Genomic DNA, 23,603 nt, shown 5'->3' with positions numbered 1-23,603 from the left:
TCAATGTTATTTTTGTAAAATTCTGACATAAGTCTTTGTAATTGTAAATGTAATGGCCTATGTATTTTTTACTTAAAAGTATTTAATACTATGCTTTACTTATTGCTTGAATGTGTAATGCTATTAAGGTATTAAATAATTTTGTTAAATCTGTTGTTAGAATATAATAGAAGTAACGCAATATTAATCACAGATAAATCCTATCATATTGTTATAACAATTGTCTGCATTTAATCGTTCGTCATTCGTCTATATTGCTACAGTTCTATATTTAATATATTACAAATACCTATTAGAGGAAAGATGTGATTGAAATGTTCGACTAAAACTGGTTACTAAATAAAGGATCCAATAGAAAATATTTTTTGTTTATTTAAATTAGAACCTTATTTAGGATATCATTCTTACAATATTTTGGAGACCCTAAAGCTATGGAAATATTTTTCCTATCTAAAGGATAATAAAAGGTGTGGTGCTACCGCATTCCATTTATGTCTTATGATAAGTTGAAATAAAAAACCTATTCTGACAATGCGAAACTTTACCTGGCGTGACTCTAAGGTAGTATGGCTTAGTTTATGTAAATATACTATAGATGTGAAGCGCAGCGATTTTAATTACTATCAAATATTAAAAGAAAAGTACTTTTTTACGTAGAACGAAATATAAAACGCAAACAGCTGTCAACATATCAACTGTCAAAGTGACATCACTTATGTCGGTATCACCAACAAAGTGTAGTTTTTTGTGAATTTAATATACTTTTATAAAAATGTGATTGTGTTAAAAACATTAACGACAAGTAATTCAATATCCACATCTTTATATACAATATAAGCCGAACGGATAGGTACCGTACCCGTTTTTTTCTTAATTTTATTGTGAAATCGAAACTTTGTACTCATTAGTCTACAAATTTATATTTATTAGCCTGTTTCACACAATTATTTTAATCGATTCTCTAGCAGCTTAAAGTAATTTAGCATATATGAAAAGTGTCATACAATATGAAACAGTTATATCAAATATCATAAGTGTCAATCGTAAAAACTGTACTAAAAATTTCAGTAGAAAATCATGTTGGAACTACCTCGTATAACGAGAGCTCTCAGAGCACACACCCAGCTGGATAAACCGCGCTGCTTGAAACCTCCAGATATACAGAATTTCAATCAGACAGTCCATGAAAAAAGTCATCAAAAGTAAGGATTATTTCTTTTATTTTTTGTTTATAAATTTCCATTTTCAAAAAAAAATAATAATAATATATATATATATATATATATATATATATATATATATATATATATACTGAAAAACTTTAACGTTCTCTCTCTTAATTAAACTATTGTGGGCTATTGTTTCTGCAATAGTAGTATATATTTCATTTTGTTGTGTAATCAAAACATATCTCTTTGTAAGGTATAAAAGTTATGCAGATATCTACAACTATGTGAAAGAAAATGAGCCAGACTCTGTTCTAAAATATCTAGATGAATTAAAGGAATCTTGCAAACTTCTAACTGGAGAACAGCCTGATGAGATAATAGAAGATGCTGCAGTTCTCACACTTAGGATGTTTTTAGACCGTGATATTGTTATGTTAAAACATCTATCACAATTAAGACAAATGTTTGGAACAGTTATGTCAACTACGGCTAACAAAATTTGTCAGGTAACTATTATGTAGAAATAATTTTATAGTATTACTACATTCACCATTGGTTTCTGAGACCAAAATGTCTGTATAAAACAAACCATCCCAGGCATTATCCTCGGTAAACTGTGAAAACAAATTTTAAACCAGGATTTTATTCTCAGAAACCCACAGTTAGTGTAGTCACATGTTTACTTTAGTATGTAGTAAAAGTAGTAATGATAATTGATTAAGTAATTTATTAATATTTTTAGATTGTTATAAACATATCAAGTAATATAAAGGAAAGTACTAAAGAATACATTAGAAAAGAAATAAATGAATCTGATAAAGAGAATATAAAAATGTGGGGTGATCATATACAATGTAAATATATACCATATAAGCCTGCTAAGAAACCACTACCTAAGCTTACGAAGAAACCAGCAGTTTCCAGTTCATTTGTCACTGATTTTTCAATGAAATATACTAAAGATAGAGTTAAACCAGAAAGCAGGAGTGTTGAAAAACCTTTGTCAGTGTCTAAAGTAAGTAAATATATATTTATGCATGATTTTTTGTATACAAAATTATGCACACTTATTATTAGAAATAGGAAAAACCAATTATATTATTATATTATAAAAATTCTTATAAGTAAAATGTTACATTATTCCCCAGTAACATAGGCTATATTAGTGTTAAATATTTAAAAAAAATATCCAATTGTGTAAAGCTCCAATTGTCCGGGACAAGCCTTCATTACTTTAGGTAAAGACGAAAAAAATATTATTATGTATTCTAGTAAGAAGATTAACAAATCAACCCCTCCATTGCATACAGTCACATGTTATAAATATGGTGATATAAGATGTAACTCTTTCTGTTGGAAGGCTTTACATGGATGTTAGTTGGCATATGATTCTACTAGCGGAATGAATGAGAATCTTAATAAGTAGCCTATGTGTTCTTCCAGACTATGTTCTACGTCTTTGCCAAATTTCAACAAAATCAGTTGATTGCAAAAGGATTTTAGAGATACTTTCTTACAAACACCTATCCATCTATATAAGCATTCGCATTTATAATATTAGTAAGAAGTAAGATAGTAAGATTATCTAAAATTTGTAGTTTGGAAAAAGCTGGCTGGAGACAAAAGTTCAAGGTCTATATGATAATGATGGAGGAATGTCAAGTGCTGATATACTTCAGTCTATTATCACATTACTGAACTCTCCGAGAAGCAATGATGATATGCAGAATGATCTCTTTGAGTTACTCGGATTTGATAAATTTGAATTCATTCAAGAGATATTGGAACATAGACAGGAAATTATTGACAGTCTGAAAGCACCTCCAGTGCAGCCGACGATATCTGAAAGTAAGTAATATATTGAACTTTACATTTACTTGTTACAACCAAATTGTATGTTTGCATATTTAGGTATAGTGCATTACAAATAAAAATATATGTATGAAAAAGAATGAACACATATATTATTGTACTAGTTGTTGCGCTCGACTCTTTTCCTGCAATATAAAAAAAAACGTAAATAGCCCATGTGTTCTTCCAGACTATATTTATGCCAAATGTCATTGTATTCAGAAGTTATGGAGATACCTTCAAACAAACATCCATCCATCTAAACTTTCGAATTCATAATATTAGTAAGATACTATGTATTTATTATTGCTATTTTCTTTTATATAATAGGCGTGGGTTCAAGTACAGCTTATATGTAACCGATTTTATTTTTTTATAATTTTTTTCTTAACAGTTGCAGCCATGCTGCCAGAAAACAAAATGCCACAATATTTATGCCAAGTTTCCGTGTTGTCTGAACAAGAGAAAATGTTAGCAAAGCTTGTGAGGAAAGAAGAGAAGAAAGCTAAGAATGTTAAGAAAGTAGAAGACGAGGAAGAAGAACATGAGCTTAATATTGCTCAATTGAGAGCTAAAAGGTAGAATATAACTTTTAATTTCTACATTTAAACTTTTACAGAGCGTATAAGGATTAAATGCGCGGTCTAAGTTAGGATTAAAAGCCCCTAAGTGACAAGACTAGCTGCAATCTCTCCGTCAAAAAATATCTTGGTTAAAAAAAACTTTATTAGACTATGCGTTCTTTCAGACTATGTTCTATATCTATGCCAAAATTCAATTATGCAGCCGTTCTGGAGATATTTTCTAATTAACATCTATCCATCCATACATCCATTCATCATCCATCCAAACATTCGCATTTATAATATTAGTAACATTTTTATTTTCACTTACAGAATAGCTGAACTATCGAAACCTGTCGTACCATTTTCTACATCAAAAAGCAAAATAGATCCAATATTGCAGAAAATATCATATTTTCAGACTAAAGTTCAATATCCAAATGTTTACGATTCATCAATTGATGCGAAGAATTCAGCTGGTGAGTTTTATATTTACTGCACTTTTTTACAAATCATAAATACCAAATTTGAAAGAAATATGATGTGAGGAAGCTTGATTTGTATATTGTTAAATAATATTGATTTTCTTAGTAAATTATGTATTTGATTACTGTATACTTAGCTTTTATCCGAGACTCCATCATTGTAGAATAAAAAAAAACTTAATAAATGCCTATGTGTTCTTCCAGACTATGATCTACATCTATGCCAAATTTCATAGAGATCTATTGAGTTATTCTGCAGATACATACATACATGGGCCGCGGACGAGAGCGAAAGTGTGTCCGTGGCCCCGTCCCGATGCGTTGGAGGAACAGAGAGGTTTAGTGGGTATGCCTCCGCTATGGAGGAGAATCCCACATAAGGCGCGGAGTATGCATAAAGCATTCCTCTCTGGAAAAAAAAAGATACATGTATATGTACATACATAGTAACAAACATTCATCTATCTAAATTTTAGCATTTATAATATTACTAAGATTTTCAATATTTAATTAAAAATCTTTCACATCTGTCAGGTGTTTAAAGACACCTTTAATTTTTCCAATTTTTTTATTTTTTTCTCAGGTTTTGTATCGGGCATGAAATTAATGTTACCTGAGAATGCTATAAGGAAAGATATCAAGGAGTATGAAGAAGTGATTATACCTAAAAATGAACCAGCACCTTTGCAGATTGGAAACAAGCGTGTACCTGTATCTGAACTAGACGAGGTATTATTCCGAATTTATAGTGGGCTTCTGAGACCAAAATCCCCTTTTAAAACATATTGTTATCTCTGTTTTGTCAAAGATAATGACAAGGATGACGATATTTTTGCTATATTTCTCTTTTGAATTAAATATTAATTACTGAAATTGATTTTTTTATAATGGCAATACTTGTTTTTTACAGATTGGACAAATGGCTTTTGAGAATATAAAAGAGTTGAATCGTATCCAGTCCGTAGTGTTCCAGACAGCTTACAATACAAATGAAAACCTGCTGATCTGTGCGCCCACAGGCGCCGGCAAGACTAACATCGCTCTCCTCACTGTCGTACATCAGATCAAACAGCATATAGAGAATGATGTTATTATGAAGAATAAGTTTAAAGTAAGTTATGATGGATGGATGTTTTTGAAAAAATATCTCCAAAACGGAAGGGATCTTGATGAAATTTGTCATAGATGTAGAACGTAATATGGAAGAAGACATAGGCAACTACGTTTTTTTTTTATTCTGTGTGGATAGAGTCGCGTACGATAGCTAGTTTTGTCATATTTTTTTCATACATCTATGCTCAATTTCAGCTAAATTCGTGCAGCCGTTCTGGATATACATTCAAACAAATATCCATCAATCCATACATCCATCCATCCAAACATTCGCATTTACAATATTAGTACGATTTGTTAACAGATAATCTACATAGCACCAATGAAAGCGTTGGCTTCAGAAATGACGGCAAGTTTCGGCAAACGTCTGCGCGGTCTCGGCATCGCGGTCAAAGAACTCACCGGAGATATGAAGTTAACTAAGACTGAAGTTCAACAAACTCAGATGATTGTTACTACGCCTGAAAAGTGGGATGTCGTTACAAGGAAAGGAGCAAGTAAGGGTCAAGAAATATCTTATACAAATATATAAAAGAAAGTCGTGTTAGTTACACTATTTATAACTCAAGAACGGCTTTATCGATATGGCTGAAAATTGATGAGGAGGTAGCTTAGAGCCAGGAGACGGATATAGGATACTATTTATTCAGTTTTTTTCTAATTTATGCCTTGAAGAGCTGCTTTTTATTTAACTTATCTATATATTAAGATTTTTTATATTCACGCGGACGGAGTCGCGGGCGACAGCTAGTTTTAAATAAATAAATCATTGAAAGTAAATATTTAGCTTTCTGTTACCGTGAGTTTTGGAGACCAAAATCTCCGTTTAAAATATATTGTTATCTCTGTTTTGTCAAAAATAATGACAGCGATAACGATATGTTATATGCAAAGATTTTGGTCTCAGAAACCCATGGTAAGTAGTGATTACATGTCTGGTTTTCCCTTGTTTATATTTACGTGAATTTCGCTTAAAGTGAAATTTGAGTACAGTCCATATAGTATTGTGTACTATTTATATAAAATACATTATTTTCTGTATGTCTGTAGTATATTTAGTACTACACACAATCTTTACCCTGCTATAGTGCACAAAAGAGAAGTTTTTCTACTCATTCTTACTACGTTAAGGACAACGCCATCTAGTTAAAACATGAATCAAATTTTACTTATTTAATGTATTTCCAGCTGACACAGAATTGGCATCTATAGTAAAATTACTAATAATAGACGAGGTCCATTTATTACATGGTGACAGAGGGCCGATTGTGGAAGCGATAGTCGCTCGTACTCTGCGCCAAGTTGAGTCCACACAGAATATGATCAGAATTGTCGGTCTGTCTGCTACATTGCCTAATTATGTGGATGTTGCCAGGTAAATAAAAGGTTCCATTGTTTAGTATTAAAATTGTTTTCATTAGAATATAGTTTTAGGGTAACACAAAAGATTGATGAAAGTAGGAAATGAAAGTTTGCACACAATACTGATTAATAGGATTAAAAACTATAAATAATCAAACTTTTTGTTAAACACATACTTTATCAAATTATTTGTTAGTTATTTGACTTTTTTTATTTAAATGAATATTACTTGGGTCCATTTTTTAATCAGAACTAAAACGTAACGTATTTCTTGTATTTATAATATTATAAATGCGAATGTTTGGATGGATGGATGTTTGTTTGAAATTGTCTCCGGAACGGCGGAACGGATTTTGATGAAATTTGGTATACATATAGAACATAGTCTGGAAGAACACATAGGCTTTGTTTTTTTTTAAATCCGCGCGGACGGAGTCGCGGGCGATAACTAGTAATTAATATAATCTCGTTTTTTTAGATTTTTACGCGTCAATCCGAACATTGGACTATTTTTCTTCGATTCACGATTCCGTCCTGTACCATTGGAGCAGCAGTTTATTGGTGTTAAGGAGGTCGGAGGCGGAGGAGGATCACATCTTAGACAGGTTTGTTAATCTTAAAATCAAATTGGACTAAAAGATTGTCCGAATTATTGAAATCAATTAAAAAAAGGATATTGGAGTACAATTATAACAAAAAACAAAGCGTCAATAGCCTAATGGCTAAAGGGACGGATTTCCTATCACGAGGTCGGGGGTTCGAATCCCGAAACTATTGTCGTAAACCATATCCTAGCACAAGCTTAGAGCTTATTTGGAATGGTTAAAGAAATATTAGTTAATTTACACAAAAATCAGCTAATATTTAAAAAAAATATTCTTATGTACAAAAGTTAAATATATAAAAACAATTAACATAAGACTTAGGTCATGTAAAATTTTATCTTCACCATTTAATTAGTAAATTATCAATTTTTTAAAATAAATTACAGATGCAAACAATGAATGAAATATGTTACGACAAAGCAGTAGATATGGTACAAAAAGGTCATCAAGTGATGGTGTTTGTTCACGCGCGTAATGCAACACATCAAACTGCTATGATATTAAAAGAAATCGCACAGAAAAAAGGTCATTTAAAACACTTTGAGCCGGAAGATACAGGGGGATTTTTGAAAGCTAAAAAATCTATAAGTAGCAGTCCTAATAAACAATTAGGTGAATTATTCGCAGCTGGATTTGCTTGTCATCATGCTGGTATGCTGAGGAGTGACAGGTCAGTTCATCCGATATTCTTACACCCATTTTCCATCTTTATCACTCGTCTTTCTTATTTATCTTCTCTCTCTGTCTATGATGTAAACTCCACCTCAAATTCAATACCTCTTTCATGAAATCATCCTTTTTCAAACCGCTACCTCTTACTAATATTATAAATGCGAATGTTTGGATGGATGGATGTTTGAAGGCATCTACAAAACGGCTGAACGGATTTCAATTATATTTAGCATAGATGTAAAACATAGTCTGGAAGAACACATAGGCTATTAATTAGCTTTTTTTTTTAATTTCGCACGGACGGAGTCGCGGGCGACATTTAGTGTTTTATAAATTGATATCCCTGATAACAATAAGTGTATTTCTCAAATTTTATAATCACAGGAACATGGTTGAGAAGTATTTCGCAGAGGGCTATATAAAGGTCTTGGTATGCACCTCTACACTCGCCTGGGGTGTCAACTTGCCCGCACACGCTGTTATCATAAGGGTAACTATGTTATTAAAACTATATTTATTTGTGTTCTAGAGAGTTCTAAAATATATTAATTACAATATTCTTTATCCTTTATTGTTCTCTTTTAATTTTAAGTTTCGCCAAATTGCCGAAAAATATAGAAATAAATCTTCTCGTTATTAGTTGATGTAACGAAGGAAGCAATTGTGGCGTCTCCATGACAGATTTTCTAATTTGCCAATCAAGTTATAATTTGAGTTGCGTTGAACTCCAAATCTGAGTTGATTTGAAGCCAGAGTTTGAGTTTACTAGAGTTTATAAACACTGTATTTTTCAGGGTACAGAAATCTACGATCAGAATCACGGTACATTCATGGATTTGAGTATATTAGATGTGCTGCAAATCTTCGGTCGCGCAGGAAGGCCGCAGTTCGACAAGTCCGGTACCGGCATCATCATCACAACGCACGACAAACTGACGCATTACTTGAAATCTATGACCAATCAGTTCCCGATAGAAAGTAATTTTATCAATCTGTTGGCTGATAATTTGAACGCAGAGGTACTATTATTTTACTAATGTTATAATAGCGAATGTTTATATGAATTTTGGTTAGATGGCATCTCCAAAATGGTTGCATCATGCTGAAATTTGGCATAGATGTAGAACATAGTCTGGAAGAACACATAGGCTACTTCTTTTTTTATTTCCGCGTGAACGGAGTCACGGGCTACTGTATTTTTTTTATATAAAAGGTGGCAAACGAACAAGCAGTCACCTGAAATCGCTGAAATAGCGAAATGACCGTTGCCCATAGACATACGCAATTGCATATGCGTTGCCTACCTTTAATCGACGGAGGAGAGGATGCACAGAAAGAAAATATCTTCCCTTTCCATGCCTCCTTTCATCCGGATAGCCCACTTCCACTTCCCATCCTTTCCTTATAAAGAAAAGGATGGGAAGGGAAAGGGGACTAAATTAGACCTCCGGGACGCACACTCATCAGACTGCACGCGGAATTGCTTCCACTTGACGCCTGTCTTCTGTGTGGTCGTGGTATTTCACCGGGCGAGCCCGGACAATTCGTGCGAAGTTGTTAAAGCGGACTCTACCACTGTGTATACTTTATTGTAACATTCATTTACATAGTTATGTGAATATTTTGGCTCTTGTACTATGTTTCAGGAGTCAATCCCTTCCCCTTATTGATTTTATATTTAGTATCAAAAAAAATTAAACAATTAAACTTTATACCTATTTCAGTATATTTTTCTAAGATATTTTAAATATTGTTTTTATTTCAGGTCGCTCTTGGGACTGTGACAAATATCGATGAAGCCGTCGAATGGTTGAGTTACACGTACTTGTTCGTTCGAATGAGAATTAATCCACAAGTAAGTAACTGTTTTTTATCAAGAGGTATAGAATTAATACTTTATCCACTAACATTATTGACGGCTCGAGGACAAATGCGAGCTGCGCAGTGCTCTCACAAACATCTACGCTACAACTAACATTGTGTTCCGAGCCGCTAAGATATTTGAAAACCTCTATACATGTGATTTGCTATTGATTAAGTGAAAAAGGAATCTCGGATCTTTTAAAGCGACTCATGAGATCTTCTTATGAGTTCTCGTAACAGATGTAACTCATTTTACATGGGTCTATGTGTGTATCTGTCAGGTGTACGGGCTGACATACAGCGATGTGCAAGAGGAGCCGATGCTGGAGACGAAGCGTCGCGAGCTGATCACAGCGGCCGCCATGCAGCTGGACCGCACACTCATGTTGAGATATAACGAGCGTACTGGAGATCTTAATATTACTGGTCAGTTTGATATCTTAATAATATTATAAATGCAAATGTGTGGTCTAAATTAATGTACCGATGAATGGATGTTGGATTTAGGACTCAGTAAGAATACATAGGAGCGTCGGTGGCTTAGGGGTTTAAGCACTTGACTTGCAATCTGCAGGTCCTGGGTTCGAATCCCGCCATGTTCCAATGTGTTTTTCGATTTCCGATTTACATATGTTCATTTATCCGACGTTCTTACGGTGAAGGAAGACATCGTGATGCTGCACATATCTGAGAAGAAATTCAAAGATATGTGTGAAGTCAACCAACCCGCACTTGGCCAGCGTGGTTGACTATGGCCTAATCACCCTTAACTTAGGGTAGGCTCCGAGCCCCTCGGTGGGGACGTACAGTGAGCTGATGATATAAGAATACATAGGCATTTACAAGCTTTTCAAATTTACCTCGGACTTGTAAATATGGTAACGAATTGGGGTGATTGCACCATTAATTTCCCAGGGACATGATAATTGTCAGTTTATTGAATGCGTATGTATGTTTCTTATGTATCTATATAATGGTGCTTAGACAATTGATTTTTTAATGTTTTAAAATGTACAAAAAGTGTGTATATAAAAAGATTATATAGTTTCATAATAATAATGTTTGTATGTGTAATTCATGATAAAAGTTTTATTTTAGATCTTGGCCGCACAGCCAGCCACTACTACATAACGTGCGAGACGATGGAAGTGTTCAACTCTATGGTGCGCAAGTCTATGACACAAGGCTACGTCATAGAGATGCTCACACGATGCTCTGATTTCCAACAGTTAAAGGTAAGATTGTGTATTACTATAGTAAATTTTGTACCTTTTTGTAGAATGGCCAATAACTAGGCCGTTTACCCTTTGTACCAATAGATGGGGTAAATGGATTGTTACTCCACACGTAACTCTTAACAGAAAAGTAGGACAAGTTTTCTTATATTTCTTCTCTTGAATATATAACAGGTAAGAAAAGAAGAACTAACAGAACTATGGAATCTCAAAGATCAGTACTGCGAGCTGCGCATCGAAGATCCGCCTGAAGATATACATTGGAAGATTAACATACTGTTACAAACGTATCTCTCTCGCGGACGCGTCAATGGATCATCGTTGCAGTCAGATTTGAACTACATTTGTAAGGTACATTTATATTTATAAGAACATATTTATAAAAAACAACATGGATAAGCGAGAAAAAATCGCTGTCCTATGGACTCTCGCGTATCTAGGTTCAAATGTATTTGAAAACTTTAGAATTACGGACAAAACCGGTTATAATGACATCAAAGGGATCGGCAATATTCATGCCTAATTATCAATCTAGTTTTTATAACAGATACATTGTTTAAACCGATATCGAGGGTCTGTTTCTACTGTAATATCGCGTTTTTCGACGTTTTTTTTTCTAAAGTAAACTGTGTCACATAAAATATGGGAGTCTTCAGAAGAGGGGCCCAATAGGCGGATACCCCTCCCTAGAGAATGGAAAAAAGTAGATACTTGAATAAAGATATTCATATTTCCTATGGATTACTCAAAAACTATTTGTCCGTTTATTCCACTTCATAGCTTATAAGTATTAATAGCGCGCAGATAATATTTTGTTTGTGTTTCCACTGCCAAAACATTTACGTTAAACATAAAAATCGCTTTGCAGAACGCAGTCCGCATAGTGCGAGCTTTATTTGAGATAACATTACGTAAGAACAACGCGTACATGGCGGGATTATATCTCAAAATGGCGAAGATGTTTGAACTACAGCAGTGGGATTTCTACAATGATATGCGACAGTTCAACTGCTTTCCCAACGAGATACTGCGGCACATCGAGTACCCAATGCTGAAACCTGATCAGATTAGAGATATGGAGTGGCAGGAACTTGGTATGTATAGTTGAGGACGTTAATTTCCTACCCATTACAATTATCTTTTTCATTCTCTTGAGAGAGAGAGAGACGCTACTATCGTTACTTCTGTTAGAAAATATGTCAAATCAATAAGGGCATAGAAAATGTCATACAATTAAAAAAAAATGACATGATAGTACTGATCTTGTAACTTTTTTTTTATATTGACAAGTTAGCACTAGTGAGCTATTATAAATTAGTTTTTTGCTCGCCTGGTTTGATGTCGTTTATAATTGACTTGACTATAGTTCTACGATGACAGCCAGTTAGTTCAACCAATTATTCCTCTTACCGTAGGTTTCTGAGACCAAAATCTCCGTTTGAAACATATTTTTTTGTAAACGATTATGACAGGGATGACGATATGTTTTATACAGAGATTTTGGTTTTATAAATCAACGGTTAATCAAGTCTAAATGGGAAGCAAATTTTATTCTTTGACTGTATCCTTTGTTTGCATGTTTCGATTACGAGAACTTTGTCTTGAACTTTTGAAAATCTTATAACTTTTTCATACGACATTCATTTAATCATTTCATTATTATACCTCATTATTTATTATAGTCAAAAAGTACTATAATAAAAACCCTATTAATAATAAATAAAAAACTTTCTTAAATGTTAAGTAATATTTACACAGGCGACTTGCTTAGAAACCCAAAAACAGCACGTCATATGAAGAAATGTGCTGATGAATTTCCTCTTCTCGAAATGGAAGCCTCACTACATCCCATCACCAGAACTGTGCTCAGAATAAGATTAACTATAACGCCTAATTTCAGGTAAGTTTCTTACAAAAAATTTACATATTTTAATACTGAAAAAAAAATGACTTAAGTGATTAGTAAGGGGAGGCGAAGCGGGGTTTCTTATTGCATGTAATTAACTCATCCTGTCTCAAACTGACGCGTAAGGTAATTTTTAACAATCGATTTTTTTAAACTTAGTATCCTGACGATGTACTAATCTCGATTTTTTTATTTTACTACACGATTGGGTGAAAGGTTTCTCAGTTATATTTAACTGCCTTGTTCAAGTAAACGCAAAAATCCCCACTTTGTCTCCCTACTATAGATTAAGCATGATTGTATTGAAGTGTTGAATATCAGTTCTTAATTTTACGATTTGATTTTAACTGTTTATTAATAAGAAACTTAATATCCAAAATTGTCATTTTTATTTACATTATGCCTAGTCAGATTATAAACTGTCTCAGGTCCTAAATTAGTTAACACGTAGCATATGTATGTACATTTCTTTGTGTAGATGGAACGACAAATATCACGGTAAAGCGCCTGAAGCGTTTTGGATCTGGGTTGAAGATCCCGACACTGATATTATGTATTACCACGAATACTTTCTTATTACTAAAAAGCAGGTAAATAAATATTTCTTAAATTTTTTTTTCATGTATTTTAAAATCAAGTCATCCTTTTATTTTATTAATAGCAAATATTTGGTTATACAAATTGCATAAAATATTTTGATAAAAATTAAAATTGTTGAAATTAATTGCTATTTAATTTTAATATTTTATTAGACAAATAATAGATTCAAATTGTAATAGTTTAAAATATTTAATTTCAATTTTAGGTAATAACAAGGGAACCACAAGAGTTGGTCATAACAATTCCTATATCGGAGCCATTACCGCCTCAATATTATATTCGGGCCACATCTGAAAGGTAACATAAATATATTACTATCTTATCTTACTAATATTTTAAAATGCGAAAGTTTGGATGGATGAATATTTGTTTGAAGGTGTCTCCAGATGATAGATGTGGAACATAGTCTGGAAGAACACGTAGGCTACTAATTAAGTTTTTTTTTCATTCGGCGCACACGGTGTCGTGGGCAATAACTAGTCTTACTAATATTATAAATGCGAATGTTTGGATGGATGGATGAATGTTTGTTAGAAGGCATTTCCAAAACAGCTCAACGGTTCTCAATGAAATTTGACATAGATGTAGATAGTCTGGAACAACACATAGGCTACTAATTAAGTTTATTTTTATATAAAATCGTTATATATGTACCTGTACATATAATTTTTAATATGTATTTTTACAGATGGCTGGGTTCAGAAAGCGTTCTACCGTTAACATTCCAACATCTTATATTACCTGAAACACATCCTCCACATACAGGTATACTCATTTTCAGTGAGGTTACACCGTTGGTTTACATGTATTACTATATTATTGCTATCTCTTTCATACTATTTAAAAAAAAACAGATTATAATAATATTCTTAAACGTGTCTTAAACATGGGAGACCAAAATCTCTGTACAAAATATATCGTCATTCCTGTCATTATCTTTGACAAAAGAGAGATAAAAATAGGTTTTAAACGGAGATTTTGGTGTCGGAAACCAACGATAAATGTATTCTAGTAAACCGTAATATGGTTTTACTTTCAATCCTGAGAAAATTCCTGAGGGAGACCTCGACCTTAGTTACTCTTAAACGAGGTTTAGGCTAAGTGCCATCACTCGGCCACCTCAAGACCGGGGAATCTGTAAAGGCCTTTTCAAGACAAACACTGGCAATTCAATCACAAAAAATAACTTTACTTATGTATCCCGAAACAAAAAAAAAATGAGTTGTACTTTTTATTTCTAAGTAATTTTCTATATATTTTTCATTTGCTTTTCAGATTTATTAGAACTACAACCGTTACCAGTAACGGCATTGAACAATCCATCATTTGAGATGTTGTACAACTTTACCCACTTCAATCCGATACAGACTCAGATCTTCCATTGCCTGTACCACACTGACAACAATGTACTGCTGGGCGCGCCTACTGGATCCGGCAAGACAATCGTCGCTGAAGTTGCCATGTTCAGAGTATTCAACCAATATCCTGGTTGTAAGGTAATTTCTAATAACATGAAAAATACACAATCGAACCTCCAAGTGATCGTGATATTTATCTCGCTTATAAAGGTTTTATATAATATAACCCTAGTTTATCGCTTATGGAGGTTGTCAGTCGGTACTGGACAAGGAATTGCTTATCAAGGTTTGTCTCTACAAGTTTCTCGCTTATAGAGGTCGTCCGTCGCGACCGGCCATGACTCTCACTTATAGAGGTTGCTCTTCCCAATTTTCTCGCTTATGCTGGTCTTCCGGTTGGACCGGACAATAATTCTCGCTTGTAGAGGTTTCTTGCACCAAGTTTCGCGCTTATGGAGGTCGTCTGTCGAGACCTAACAATAACTTTCACTTGTAGAGGTTTCTCTCCAAGTCTCTCGCTTATTGAGATCGTCCGTCGGGAATGCCTCTCGCTTACCCAGGTTCGACTGTACAATAACTTAGAACAATCCAGCAATATTCAGCAGTCGTCGATAATCCTGGAATAATCATTATTAAATGTTATCCGATTTAAGTAAAATATAAGCATAATTAGCTTGTATATTTAAATAACATATTTTATATGTTTTTCAGGTGGTTTACATAGCGCCATTGAAAGCTTTAGTCAAAGAACGAATAAAAGATTGGAAAGTGCGCCTAGAGAAGAGACTCGGCAAGAATGTTGTTGAATTAACAGGTTTTTATTATTTAAAATTCTATACTTATAATTGCAATTTCTTCTCTTCGGAGTTAACAAATTGAAAATTTCTTTCAACTGCTACAATTAAAATGATTATATAATTAAACAAGTGGTGAGTGTTTATTAACTATTTATTGAATAGTTACTTAAATATATGAACAATAGCGTGCGTTATGGTAGCAAACACTTATGTCCAACGAATGTCCAACGAAAAATTGTTGCCAGCATAGGAAAAAGTTTATACTAATTTAAATGTTGCCAATACAAAAAGAAACTAATGAGAATGAAATAAAAACAATAAATAATTTATGTGAATTAATTGAACAATGGTTATTTATCTCTCAAGTTACTAGAATTTACTAGTGTCCATCTGTATGGAGCTGTAATTTTCTTCCGTCTGTGCGCATTTAAAAAAAAAATTGTACATGTGTTATTCCAGACTTTGTTCTATGCCAAATTTCATCGAGTTCCATTTAGCCGATCTGGAGATACTTTTAAACATCCATCCATTCATCTAAATATTCGCATTTATAATATTAGTGAGATTTATATTAGAAGCGAAATCGAGATTTTTTTAATGTATTTCTCCATAACTAGGTGACGTATCACCTGATATCCGAGCGATCAGGAACTCTCAGGTGATAGTGACTACTCCTGAGAAGTGGGACGGCATCAGCCGCTCCTGGCAGACCAGGAACTATGTCCGGGATGTCGCTTTGATAGTTATTGATGAGATACATCTGCTGGGAGAAGACAGAGGTCCTGTCCTTGAAGTTATTGTCTCGAGGTAAATAAAGCCTTATTTACTTATGTCCATGTTATATATTTATCTACAGATATGTCTATTTTTAGACATTATTAGTTAGAAGACTTTCGTTACAAAGTCTTGTATCAGAATGATTAGTGAGGGGACAACGTCGATATCTTAGTAAGGCTAGTGTTGCGCCAGTACACCGGCACAGTGTCGGATTTTCTTCCTAAAACTATGTATGTACTTTCAAATACTTTTAATGGTTTTTAGGATGAAATTTTTTTATGTTTGTCAATTGAACCTTACTTTCTTTTAAATTATTAATTAATATATGAAACAATCCATATTCTTAAAATATTTTTATTTTATTATACTCAAAAAAAATGTATTTAATAATTTTGCAATGTTTGTTTTCAGAACGAATTTTATAGAATCACACACATCAAGACGTCTCCGTATTATCGGTCTATCGACTGCGCTCGCGAACGCTAAGGACTTGGCCAATTGGCTGAACATCGGCGAAATGGGACTTTATAACTTCAGACCTTCAGTCCGTCCTGTTCCATTGGAGGTAATTATTGTTTTTAATGTAAAAGTGTCTGCTTTTGAAAATGTTTATTGGTTAATTTTCATTTGGTTAACCAATATTTTGGACATCTAGGAATCTTATAATTGTTGGACGTGTTGCAAACACGTGGAAGATTGACATTTTACTTTTCGTTTTTTTGTCTTGCAAATATATTCCTTTTCACAATGGGACTATACACCAATATCTCGTAAATACCTTTCCGTTGAATATAAAATAGATTTGCAATAGTTGTGATATTGAAACAAATTTGTGATAGGTGCACATATCCGGTCACCCAGGACGGCACTACTGCCCGCGCATGCTCAGCATGAACAAGCCCACCTTCCAGGCCATCCGACAGCACTCGCCCTGCTCGCCCGCGCTCGTCTTCGTCTCCAGTCGGCGACAGACCAGGTAACATTAAATATTTTATCGCATGATATATTAAGTCATGTGATGGATATAATCTAATCCAATCTAGTGCAGTCCAATCTAATATAATCTAATCCAATCCAATCCAATCTAATCTAATCTCACTAACACAAGAAAAATTTTCTTAATTTGGATTGGAATGGTTTGTAAATGTCTATCATCGCAAACCAATCTCTATCTCATCAGCGTACCATTTTTCATAATTTCATTCATCATAAAATTTGTATTCACAGATTGACAGCACTGGATCTAATAGCATATTTAGCCGCAGAAGACAACCCGAAGCAATGGCTGCATATGCAGGAGTCAGAGATGGAACAGATCCTATCGAACATTCGAGAGTCCAACCTGAAGCTGACGCTGGCGTTCGGTATCGGCATACACCATGCGGGACTGCACGAGAAAGATCGCACCACGGTTGAAGAGTTGTTTGTTAACCAGAAAATTCAGGTAATTAACCTCATTTTGAAGTAATTGACTGTGGTTGCTTTTGTATGGAAGCGGATGATCTATACAAAATGGCGACCCGCGGCCAGCGATGCGCCTTTAGCTGCTAAGTGAAAAAGCGTACTTAATGCTTAAATTCGTCATTTAAACTAAAATTAACTGTTATCTACTCATTTTATTGTTAATTATTTTATCTTTGACATTATTTGGTTTAATTTCTAAATTAAACTTTATATCTATTACAATAAGGTGTTAATTTGCACGGCGACATTGGCGTGGGGTGTCAACTTCCCCGCACACTTGGTGGTCATCAAGGGTACGGAGTATTTCGACGGTAAGCAGAAGAGATACGTGGATATGCCCATCACTGATGTTCTGCAGATGATGGGACGAGCTGGTAGACCTCAGGTTAGTTATAACACAGGATACAATCTATATTATCAAGCTTAAGAATCTATTTTAATTAATAAACATTTTTAACATTAAGTTTTCTTAAGTTTAAGATCTTTAGAAGTCGAAAAATTGAAAAAAAAGTTAAATTAAAAAGGTTAATCGTTGTACTTTAGGTGTTTAAAAAAACGGGAAGAAATACTCAAAGTAACGTATGGCTGACAAATAAGAAGATAAATTTAATTTCTACGCTTAAAATAATACTTAAATCTTATATTATATTCTATTTTATAAATGTTAATATACTATACTAGCTGTCGCCCGCGACTCTGTCCGCGCGGAATTAAAAAAAAAACTATTGGTCGTAGCGTAATGTTATATAGCCTAAAGCCTTCCTATATAAATGGACTATCCAACAAAAAAAAAATCTCAAATCGGACCATTAGTTTCTGAGATTAGTTCAAACAAACAAACAATTTTTCCGCTTTATAATATTAGTATAGATGTTATATTTGTATGCTTTCGCAGTACGACAATGAAGGTGTGGCCGTGGTGTTAGTTCATGACCAGAAGAAGAATTTCTACAAGAAGTTCCTGTACGAGCCTTTCCCCGTAGAGTCCAGTCTGCTCGAGGTGTTGGCTGATCATCTTAATGCTGAAATCGTTGCTGGTATGTTATCATTTAATTCTTTTGGATTTTAAATTTAAGTGGACCAGAACAGTCATTAAATACGTATCACCAAAGATAAAGTGTGAAATAATAGGAAAAAATTAACAATTAATTTCGACAAAAGTGGTTTAAAAGTATTTTCTTTCAGCAATCAAGCTTTATAAGTTGATTCCCATGGTCTTAGGGTGAACAAATAGGTATTGACATATGAAATTAAAAAAAAAACAATTTTATTATTTCAAAGGTACTGTTCAAACGAAACAAGATATTCTGGATTATCTGACATGGACGTACTTCTTCCGTCGGCTACTGAAGAACCCTTCGTATTACAAACTGGACAGTTTGGAGCCGCAAGACGTCAATTACTATCTCTCCAACCTCGTGCATACTAGACTTGATGCGTTACTGAATGCTAATTGTATTGAAATCGAAGAGGTAATCATTTTATTCTTTACTAGCTTTATCCTGTGGCTGTCCGTGTGGAATTAAAAAAATATTATTAAGTAGCCCATCTACTAAAGTCTATGTGTCAAATTTCGTTTAGATCCTCCATACATTCATTCAAACTTTCGTATTTATATTAGTAAGATTCATTAAATTAGTGACTTAAGAAAGAAAGAAGATACGTTTAATATAAATTTGAGATCGTATTTCTACGTATATAAGTCTACACATAATAAAAGATTGTTTTCGTAAGAATACGTTTGATAATGGATTCATTATATGTGTTATTTAATTATTTTGTAAGTCCTATAATCTATAGGAGTAGAAAAAGCAATAAACTTAGATTATTGTATACGAAAATAAATTATTTCTAGGTTATGTTAAAAAAATGTAAATAAAGTAACCCTCTCTCTGCAGGATGAACGCACTATACACAGCACATGGATGGGTCGTATCGCGTCATATTACTATTTGTCTCACAAGACAATGGCGCACTTCAGCGCGCATCTGCACGCCAACATGAACGCGGACGATCTGCTGCGCGTGCTCGCTGACTCCGAGGAGTACGCGACACTGCCAGTCAGACATAATGAGGATATACTTAATGGGTGAGATGACGAACACTATTTAGTCCCTTCGAATCGCTGTCGACGTGAGTCGTCAATTCGAGCGATTCGAGTGACTTCTGTCCATTGTAGATTTGCTCCGCCATCTTGAAATATGTAGCGGCTTTTCTCACGATTTCGACAAACAGATTGCGATAGAAGATAAAGAGAGTGAATCTTTATGAAAATACATTGAGTAAGTCGCTTAGCGACTAAACTTGTCGGGTTTCGAAGATTTACTTTGTCTTGTGTACGACGAGCCTTAGAGTTACTCGGACAAGACTAAGACCAAAGTCCGATTCAAACTCAAACTTTGACAGACATATGAAAAATTGAAAACTCTTTTGACATCATCGTTAGGATTTCTTTATATTTATTATTTCGTTAAGTTTATAAGATTTAAATTTACAGGGAGCTAGCCCAACAGTGTCGTCTGCCAGTGGATACATTGACTTTGGACTCGTCAAATGTGAAAGCGTTCCTCTTACTACAGGCGCATCTGACTCGACTCACGTTACCCAATACAGACTATTTGACAGACACTAAATCTGTGCTAGATCAAACTATAAGAATTATACAGGTATTATTTTGTCACTTTTAATATCAGTTTCCAAAATTAAATATAATATTAAAACTTCTGTCCACATTTAGTAACTAAACATCGTGTCTATGGTATGCTGTAAGAGAACTCCTTTAGGGTTCATTTACATAAAATCTGGAATCGTACGAACAACGCCCGGCAGTTTGCAGAGCGAGACAAACTTATGGCAAATACATACTTTGTCTCGCTCTGACGCGACTGCCGAGTTCGTACGATCCCGGCTTATGTCTAAAACCCTTAGAATTACTTACCGCATTTCTATAGTAATGTTACATTGTATTTTAAATCTTACTAATATTATAAATGCGAATGTTTAGATGTATGGATGGATGGATGTTTGAAGGTATCTCCAGAACGATTGAACAGATCGATGAAATTTGGTATACATATATAACATAGTCTGGAAGAACACATAGACTACTTATTATGTTTTTTTTATTCCGCACAGACGGAGTCAGGGGCGACAGCTAGTAAACAATAATGACAATAATAGACTAATGATTTTCTTAGGAAATTTTTATTTTGACCTTTAATTTTCACTAATGCACTTTTTATAATAAGAAATTAAAATGATTTTGTATAATTTATAGGCAATGATAGATACATCTGCGGAGAACGGTTGGCTGTCAGTCTGTCTGTCATGTCAACTTCTAATGCAATGTATAGTGCAGGCTCGCTGGCTATCTGACTCTCCACTCACGACCTTACCTCATGTTGACTCACAGCATCTCTATATCTTCTCTCATATGACACGAGATACTAATAAGCCATGTACAATGCTTAATGGACTGAAAGTAGCTTGTATGAGGAATTATGAACTTCTAGCTAAGTATTGTAGGAGAGAATTTGAAGAGTATCAAATTGAACAGATACATAGGGTAAGTTGCTTTAGAGTATGCTTTTAGAGTAGCCTTTTAGAGTATCTTTTTAGAGTTACTTTCTAGAGTAGACGAAAAAATAAAGTCCAAAGAAAAAATCTTAAACATTGCATCAGTCTTTCTCTTTCCTATGCGAATACTATTTCAAAGTAAATTTATAAAATTATTTTTCTATTATCCAAGTACTAAATAATGTTTTTTTTCTCTTCGCAGGCAATTTGCGACCTTCCGACTTTAGACATAAAGTTGAAAATCCGTGGCTTGTGGTTCGACAGTGATTGCGAACAAGATAAAAGGATACAGCAACCGCCTGGAAGAGATTCCTGGCTTCCTTTACATGCTGAACAAGTAAGAGAATAATATTTATAGTTGGTTTCTGAGACCAAAAGTTCTGTATAAATAATATCGTCATCCCTGTCATTATCTTTAACAAAACAGAGATAACAATATATATTAAATTGAAAATTTAGTCTCAGAAACCCACGGTTAATCTTGTTACACATTTGTTCGCAGGAATACACAATATTAATAGATATGGAGCGTCGCGGCGGTAATCCTAACAACGTGCTGTGCCCGCGGTTCCCACGCGGGAAGAACGAGGGCTGGTTCCTGACACTTGGAGACACGGAGCAAGGGGAACTGCTCGCTCTGAAGCGGGTACCACCGAGAGGCACTGCTCAAGTCACCTTGTATACTCCACCTATGACAGGTAATTGAGGGAAACGTGGTAACTCCAATTTTGTAAATTTTCATTTAATTCAATCTCTTTGTTTTCTCATGTACAAATTTGTTCTCTCACTTTTTTCATATAGAATGAAAAGGATGAATATATTTTTCTATGAGTAATCTGCAATGTATTAAAATAAAATCCTTTGTTTCAGGTCGTATTATATACACTTTGTATATTTTAAGTGATAGTTACCTAGGTTTGGACCAACAGTACGATTTGCAGTTTGAACTCATGGACCCCTTGCCTCCGGAGACTGTCGACACAGTATACGACCCCGGCGAGAAGATTATTACTGAATAATTTATTAATTATATAAAGTTTTATTTCTGTTAATATTTGTTTTATTATTATACTATGATTATATTGTCCCTAATCTCTGCCTAGCCCTCTGGGTCATAGGTCCGGTTGTATTACAAAAAAAAAATAGAACAAAACCATTCCTTGTAAGTTTTTGTTCTAATTTTACATTAGTCGACGGATGTATGTTTGTTTGAAGGTATCTCCAGAACGGCTGCATGATCTCGCTAAAATTTAGCATAGATGGAGAACACAGTCTGGAAGAACACAAGGGCGCAGACGACAGCTAGTCTGTATATGAATATTTAGTGAGCGCCTGGCATTCAGGAATCGACATCACACAAATAAATTGTCATGCAACACCAAAACCTTCAGGCGCTTGACGTAAAAATACGTATAATGAAACTTCTTTCATCGAGACGTTTTAAATAGTTAATAAAATTAATCGACAGTTTTATTTTGTTGAAATTTGCTTTATTTTACTGAAGCAATATATTATAATAGGTTATAGGGGTAGTACACCTAGGGATCATAAAAGTATCTACGATCTGTTTATAATGATTACACTGATTATGTTTATAACAATAAATATTAATTTTCCACACGTATTTGACGTCAAAAGGTATTCAAATATGTATCAGAACAAGGTAATTTGAAGTTACTATACACGTTTAAACCTTTAATTATTAACTAATCTATTAAACCTTTGGTCTAATACAATTTTTCAAAGAATCGATTTACGTAAATGTAGGATATTATAATGTAACTGGGTCTACGATTACAAGTAATCTAGCCAAACGTGCTATGACCATTTACGTACTATTTTGAATTCTATTCCTACCTATTACGTAGGTACTCGCTCGATTCATTTCATACATATATTTATACTTGAATTAAAATATTATAAATATTTATATAAAGGTGAATATACACTAGAGCATCTCTGTGTAATGGACCTTTCATACGAGTGGAATTATACAGGTAAAAGTAGTTCCAAAACACGTGTGGTCTAGGGGAAACTAGAACATATAGAGCGGCTCGTTGTTCTGTTACAAGTAAATGCTCTGGTCTATACTCACCTTAATACTATTTACCTAATTATCGAGATGTCGTAAAATAAAATAAATTAAATTTGAATTTAGTGCCTCAGTAATCACTGTACCAAAAATATATCGTAACGGATTTATGATT

At 34.0% G+C, this 23,603-nt stretch overlaps 1 protein-coding gene across 2 annotated transcripts; it reads left to right on the top strand.

Moving 5' to 3' along the window:
* Positions 1–711: 711 nt before the first annotated feature.
* On the top strand, positions 712–22,448 carry obe (activating signal cointegrator 1 complex subunit obelus). Of its 2 annotated transcripts, none has more exons than XM_013310715.1 (39): positions 712–850; positions 1,072–1,202; positions 1,423–1,675; positions 1,912–2,184; positions 2,768–3,017; positions 3,415–3,598; positions 3,917–4,062; positions 4,652–4,797; positions 4,979–5,179; positions 5,486–5,678; positions 6,370–6,556; positions 7,022–7,148; positions 7,535–7,818; positions 8,205–8,310; positions 8,615–8,839; positions 9,586–9,675; positions 9,965–10,109; positions 10,782–10,918; positions 11,093–11,269; positions 11,787–12,012; positions 12,677–12,818; positions 13,303–13,414; positions 13,630–13,721; positions 14,113–14,189; positions 14,700–14,920; positions 15,494–15,596; positions 16,197–16,386; positions 16,768–16,921; positions 17,196–17,332; positions 17,584–17,800; positions 18,047–18,205; positions 18,716–18,857; positions 19,102–19,292; positions 19,719–19,909; positions 20,318–20,486; positions 21,098–21,385; positions 21,599–21,733; positions 21,899–22,094; positions 22,267–22,448. In XM_013310715.1, the coding sequence occupies exons 2-39, from the start codon at positions 1,078–1,080 to the stop codon at positions 22,413–22,415; spliced, it is 6,540 nt and encodes a 2,179-aa protein (XP_013166169.1). In that variant the 5' UTR covers positions 712–850; positions 1,072–1,077; the 3' UTR covers positions 22,416–22,448. The 2 variants fall into 2 exon arrangements, with proteins under 2 accessions (XP_013166169.1, XP_013166168.1); XM_013310714.1 differs by having other exon boundaries at positions 1,069–1,202.
* Positions 22,449–23,603: the final 1,155 nt, after the last annotated feature.

The sequence above is a fragment of the Papilio xuthus genome, unplaced genomic scaffold (assembly GCF_000836235.2).
Source record: "Papilio xuthus unplaced genomic scaffold, Pxut_1.1 DF827714.1, whole genome shotgun sequence".
Classification (NCBI taxonomy): domain Eukaryota; kingdom Metazoa; phylum Arthropoda; class Insecta; order Lepidoptera; family Papilionidae; genus Papilio; species Papilio xuthus.
Note: the sequence above shows the minus strand (reverse complement) of the source record. Positions and strands in the feature narration are given on the sequence as shown.